The sequence below is a fragment of the Protopterus annectens genome, chromosome 12.part0 (assembly GCF_019279795.1).
Source record: "Protopterus annectens isolate FY-2018-M chromosome 12.part0, PAN1.0, whole genome shotgun sequence".
Lineage (NCBI taxonomy): Eukaryota > Metazoa > Chordata > Ceratodontiformes > Protopteridae > Protopterus > Protopterus annectens.
The window spans coordinates 97,792,755-97,799,370 of record NC_056746.1 but is presented as its reverse complement, the minus strand read 5'-3'; the positions used below and the strand labels follow the sequence as shown (position 1 = coordinate 97,799,370).

Genomic DNA, 6,616 nt, shown 5'->3' with positions numbered 1-6,616 from the left:
AAGGTGCTGGGAAGATGTAATGGGCTGTCGACAGAAGGTGCCTCCTCTGTTTTGTAAGTGGCATGTCCTCCAAGAATCCTACTCCTCCCTTCCTAGCACAAGAAGTAGTCTTCCTGGTCTCCACCGGGGAGATCACACTGCCCTGCATGTCACCAAGTGCACACTTACTCCACCTTTCCTTTAGGATAAGGGATCAGAACATGCCCATTCATGGCCCCCCAAATGCCCCCTGCACTGCCCAGTCCACTAACCAAACCATGGTCTGCTGGGTGGCAGAAAGAGCTCCATCCCTCTATGCCAAATAACCAGGTTAGGTTTCTAGGCTTTATGCCAAGTCTCCCTATATGCCAGAGAACCAGGTTAGGTTTCTAGGCTTTATGCCACGTCTCCTAATTCCTTACCTTATGTACCAGCTCGCCCTTATGGCAGCTGTTCCTGTGCTGGTGACCTTCACATTTGCTTTATGCCACGTCTCCTAATTCCTTACCTTATATGCCAGCTCACCCTTATGACAGCTGTTCCTGTGCTGGTGACCTTCACATTTGCTTTATGCCACGTCTCCTAATTCCTTACCTTATATGCCAGCTCGCCCTTATGACAGCTGTTCCTGAGCTGGTGACCTTCACATTTTTCTGACTGATTATTTTTCCTCATTACTCTGCAAAATCATCCCTGCAGACCACCATATGACAAGGGGGGCCTTAAGCATTTACCAATAGTGCTATCAAATGGTACTAATGAACAGCTCACAACTGCATCATTTGTGATTTTCAACTGATGCAGAGCAAAAATGGAGATGAAGACGGCACTCCCTCCGCATTCCGTACACCTATACATTCCTGTCGATGTAAGGTCAAACCGTGGAGAGGGGGATGGCAGTCACTCCATACACCTCCGCATTCCTGTCAATGTAAGATCACACACTGGAGAGTGGGATGGTAGTCGCTCCATACACCTCCGCATTCCTGTCAATATAAGATCACACACTGGAGAAGGGGGATGGCAGTCGCTCCATACACCTCCGCATTCCTGTCAATGTAAGATCGCACACTGGAGAGTGGGATGGCAGTCGCTCCATACACCTCTGCATTCCTGTCAATGTAAGATCACACACAGGAGAGGAGTATGGCAGTCGCTCCATACACCTCCGCATTCCTGTCAATGTAAGATCACACACTGGAGAAGGGGGGTGGCAGTCACTCCACACACCTCAGCATTCCTGCCAATATAAGATCACACACTGGAGAAGGGGGATGGGAGTCGCTCCATACACCTCCGCATTCCTGTCAATGTAAGGTCACACACTGGAGAAGGGGGACGGCAGTTGCTCCATACACCTCCGCATTCCTGTCAATGTAAGATCACACACTGGAGAAGGGGGATGGCAGTCACTCCACACACCTCAGCATTCCTGCCAATGTAAGGTCACACACTGGAGAAGGGGGATGGCAGTCGCTCCATACACCTCCGCATTCTTGCCAATATAAGATCAAACACTGGAGAAGGGGGTGGCAGTTGCTCCACACACCTCAGCATTCCTGCCAATATAAGATCATACATTGGAGAAGGGGGATGGCAGTCACTCCATACACCTAGGCATTCCTGCCAATATAAGATCACACACTGGAGAAGGGGGATGGCAGTTGCTCCATACACCTCCACATTCCTGTAAATGTAAAATCACACACAGGAGAGGGGTATGGCAGTTGCTCCATACACCTCTGCACTCCTGCCAACGTAAGATCACACACTGGAGAAGGGGTTGCCACTCTTCAGCGGTCTTCTGTGCATAAAATATAAATGTTGTACTTTATACCCAAGTCTATATTACTTCCGAACTTAAGACTTTGTGACTGAGAAATGATGCCACCCTGTTAAGGTAGTTAATACAATGAGTCGCCATACCTTCCAAAGAGCTATGCAGGAATCGCCTGAGCCTGTGATGACCATATCATCTTGCTTGTTGCTGTGCAGACCCCAGACCTTGTCTTCATGAGCATCCAGTGTCTTTACGCATTCATTTGTTTTAATGGTCCACAGTTTAAGCAGTCCATCAGAGCCGCTGTGGATAAAATGGGAAGCATGATGCTGGTCATAAGTAAAGAAAGCTAAATGCAAACCATATTAGAACGCATGTTGCTTGCACTTAAAACGTAATAATAAAACATAACATGCTTACAATCTGCAAAACTGGAACTGTTTCTACAAAAATAAGAACTCTCCTCATCCTATTACCTTAAACATATATAAAGATGAATAATGAATTCTCTCAGGAACACTTCCAATTTTTTTCATAACACACTTGTTGACCTCCCAAAGACCTACTTTTATGGCAGAAGTGAAGATAATGTTCATGTATGGCATTTGTAAGAACTGCTGAAGCACAGATGCACATGATAACATCTGCTTTATCACTTTAGTTATGCTATAAATTACAATGCAAACATTATGAAAACTATATGCATTTTCCAGTTTCTGTTCTAAGTGGTTTAATTCAGGCAGACTACAGACATGGGTGGTGAACATAATAAAGAGGGACTTTAGGGGGATCCAGTGGCAGAAGGAAAGTTTGCAGAAATAAACAAACAGGCACCCAAGCTAATGGAAAACAGCATCCAAACTCAGTAGTGTCATACATTATTGCAGTACCCCAGGACCTTGCACTGACATCCAGTCACCTTACTCGTTCTAGAGATATATAGGCTTTCCCTAGTTGGGTAAAGCCCTACACAGCCCATGTGTTCCAAGCTAGGAATCCTCATTAGCCCTTCCATTCCCCAGCAAGAGTAGCGTGGTAGGGAGCAGACCAGTTTGCTAGTCCTGGGGATTTCCTACATTCTTCCCCATGGTGAGCAACCCCCCCCTTGAAGTTCCTCTGAACCCATTGCTGTCATCTCCAATGGAAAAGCTTGATTTCTCCTCAATTTGACTGTTGCTAAACACCATAACAGAGCGGGCTCAGAAGACTCTGAACACCACATGGCAGAGTCTAGTGCTCCTACTAGGTGGCACACTTCAGGTGAGCCACAGTCACCTGCCTGCTCCTGGGATTAGTAAAACAGCAATAGATGATCACCACCATCCCTCCAGCCAGCTCCTACAGGCACCTGGGCTGCTACTCAAACTTGGATCACCTGCAGTGAATTAGAGCTTTAGTCCACTATGCCACGAAGCTGGCTTACTGACATGCATTTTAACAGATTTCCTTCCCTATACTGTTATTACGACTCTCAAACAAACAATAAAGGCAAAAGTGCAGTTATTCCAACATTTTTTGATAGTTGTGACTGGCAGCAGTATGCAACAAATAGCAGCCCAGCTCCACGTAAATCTCACATTCTTGAAATGTAAAGTCTCGTCGCTACATATCTGATGCGAGTCAGGTTATTAAAACTGATTTTTTTTTTAACCAGGAAGCTACTTGCAATGTGACATCAGCCTAGAGATGTTTTTTTCACCCTTTGAAATGACCAGCAGTCAATTCAAGAAGTGACATCAACTAGGCAGAGGGGAATCCACTTTCACTTATTTAAAAACAAGCTGAAGAAGTTAAGACCTTTTTGTGGTTATGCTCTGCTGTTAGTGACTGCCATCCTAAGTCCTGTCTGCACGTGTTAAGTGCACTCTTTTCCTCTCTATCATAATAAAAATCTTCCTGACTGTAGTGGGTAGCAAAGACAGCACTCAGCTAGTGTATGCAAAAAAGAAAGGCTACTCTTGTAAAATCCGTCTCATCTACAAAGGAAATCAACATAGAAAAACAAGTCTGAAGCCACGCAGAGTAAACGTTACAGAATCAAATTTTCAGCAAATAAGTGCTTTCGCGCATCAATGTCCTTTGTCAAGTTCAACATGTGTTGTGTCACATTACATAAAGATATAATAATCTTATGATCAATTCATTTTTAATGATTATTAAAATTAATGAGCCAATCACTTTCCATTCAGTAGACATTTAAGGCTACATGACTCAATCCCAGAGTGCTTAACTGCAATCAATTTAGTTATGCATTTACATTCACAGGATTCAGTATATCTCAACATCACCCCCTTTAGGTCTCAATACACTAACTGAATAACCATAAACTTAAATGAATGGCATCCATAAGCCATCAGTATTTAAAAAAACCTTCTTCTCCATTATTTCACTTGTATCATAAATTTGTTCAGTTACTCTCTCTCCATAAAAGTACTACTTGTTTTCACCATGTAAAAAGCTGAACATGCCTCATGTCATGTATGTGTGCAAGTATGTAAATATGTGTGTGTGTACACACACACACACACACACACACACACACACACACACACACACACACACATATGTATATATGCGCGCGCACACACAAACACAATATATATACATATATATGTATGTGGATTCACTAGACAATCTCGAAATACTGAAATGTCGAATTTCAGTATTTTGAGACAGAATAGTGGAAAACCCACATACCCGAAAACCCAAAACCATGAATAGCACAATCGCGATCATTCATACACAAACCAGCACATACACCTACCTAACTGCACTAAAACAAACATAACACACACAAACACAACATAACACACAAACACACCTACCCTACCTATAAGCGGGGGGGGGGGCAAGCCCCCCTGCACCCCCCACACCCCCCTACTTATATATTCTAACTCCGAGGTTGCACTAAACACACATACACACACACACACACACACACACACACACACACACTAAAATCCCTACCCAATACCCTTACACAAACACCACTTACCCGAAACCCCAGATAAATCCACAAACCGCACCAGAGGTCACAAATGCGACACCACGATAGCGAATTCGACATTTCCACATTCGACATAGTGCAGTTTCGCATAACTGCCCTTTCCATTATTCAGTCTCGACATACTGAAATTCGACATTTCAGTACGTTGTGATTGTCTAGTGAATATATATATATATATATATATATATATATATATATATATATATATATATAAAATACACACAGACACACGTACAGACACACACACACACACTGCAATGGAAAAGTATTTCTCTCCTTCCTGATTTCTTTTTTTTTTTTTGCATGTTTGTCACACTTAAATGTTTCAGATCATCAAACAAATATAAATTTTAGGCAAAGGTAACCCAAGTAAACACAAAATGCAGTTTTTAAGTGATAATTTTATTTATTAAGGAAAAAGAAATATCCAAACCTACATGGCCCTATGTGAAAAAGTAATGCAGCAACAACTGCAATCAAGCTTTTGCAATGACTGGCAATGAGTCTTTCACAAAGCTGCTGAGGAATTTTGGCCCACTCTTCTTTGCAGAATTGTTTTAATTCAGTCATACTGGAGGGTTTCCAAGCATGAACCACCTTTTTAAGGTCATGCCACAGCATTTCAATTGGATTCAAGTCCGGACTAGGCCACTCCCAAACCTTAATTTTGTTTTTTTTAAGCCATTTAGAGGAAGACTTGCTGGGTGTGTTTGGATCATTGTCCTACTGCAGAACCTAAGTGCGCTTCAGCTTGAGGTCACGAACTGATGGCCGGACATTCCCCTTCAGATGTTTCTGGTAGAGAGCAGAATTCATGGTTCCATCAATCACAGCAAGTCATGCAGGTCCAGAGGCAGCAAAGCGGCCCCAGCCTTCCCTGTTCTGCCTCCCAGGACTGACAAAAGTAACTCTCCCTTGCCCACAGAGGACATCCCAATAACGCAGATGCATGGCTAACCCTCCTTGGTCCACAGCAGCTGCAGGTGCTACATCAGAGTGATCCGGGCTAAAAGAGTGGTCTGAGGTACAACAAATGGCCACAACAGAGTCACCAATCTGTGGCTGAGGCAAACTGCTAGCCTGCTGTGGTGGCAAAGGCTGTTTGCGAAGAAGGACTGACCATGGGACAGGTAGCTTGCTCCACAGTAAAACCAGAAACGGTGCCTCTTACACAGGGAAGATGAGCAGCAACTGCCATTAAATACTACAAGTCACCTTTTTTTTTTTTTTTTAAAAGTAAAAAAAGTAAAACAAGCAAACTTTTGCCACAGAAAAAATGGGTTTCAGTTGCTTTATAAAATGTTTTAAACTGACAGGAAAAAAGAAAGCTCATGTTTAAAAGTACCATACAGTTTTGTGGAGTTCTGTTAAAACCGAAGACTCCTAGCACTAAAATAACTTTCATAAAGAGGAAAGTGATAAACAATAATTAGAAAATGAAATGATTTATCCCCAAAGGGAACTTATCTGCCCAGCAAAGGAACATCCTCAAGCCAAATATCGATCCTCAAAAGCCTTACAGGAGTGTACTCTTTGGTGGCAATTAAGCATTGAAGGGCTTGGTGCCCAAAGTTGTTTTTTAGTCAGCTCAGCTCGAGCTGCCTGTCAGTTTGGGCACGTGGAAGCTGCCCTGAAGCGTTGGAAGTTGAATGGCTGTTACACCCTTGGCAGGATATATCACATATAGCTAAGGCCACTGTGGTAGTAATCAACGTGATGAACATCTGAAGTATCAGTCTCAATTTCTGTTTTAGTTGCACAAAATGGACAAGACAAAATGACTGCAGTCAGAGCGGTTTTCATTTCTGAAAATGGTTTCTGAGTCTACATTGCTTATTATCTGTGAAAAA

At 42.9% G+C, this 6,616-nt stretch overlaps 1 protein-coding gene across 1 annotated transcript in view; it reads right to left on the bottom strand.

Moving 5' to 3' along the window:
• The window catches only part of TBL3 (transducin beta like 3), an 825,158-nt gene that overhangs the window by 178,263 nt on the left and 640,279 nt on the right, over positions 1 to 6,616 (bottom strand). The window contains exon 17 of the mRNA XM_044089118.1: positions 1,906 to 2,062. Coding sequence (XP_043945053.1) covers positions 1,906 to 2,062 — 157 coding nt within the window. The remainder of the gene's footprint in view (positions 1 to 1,905; positions 2,063 to 6,616) is intronic.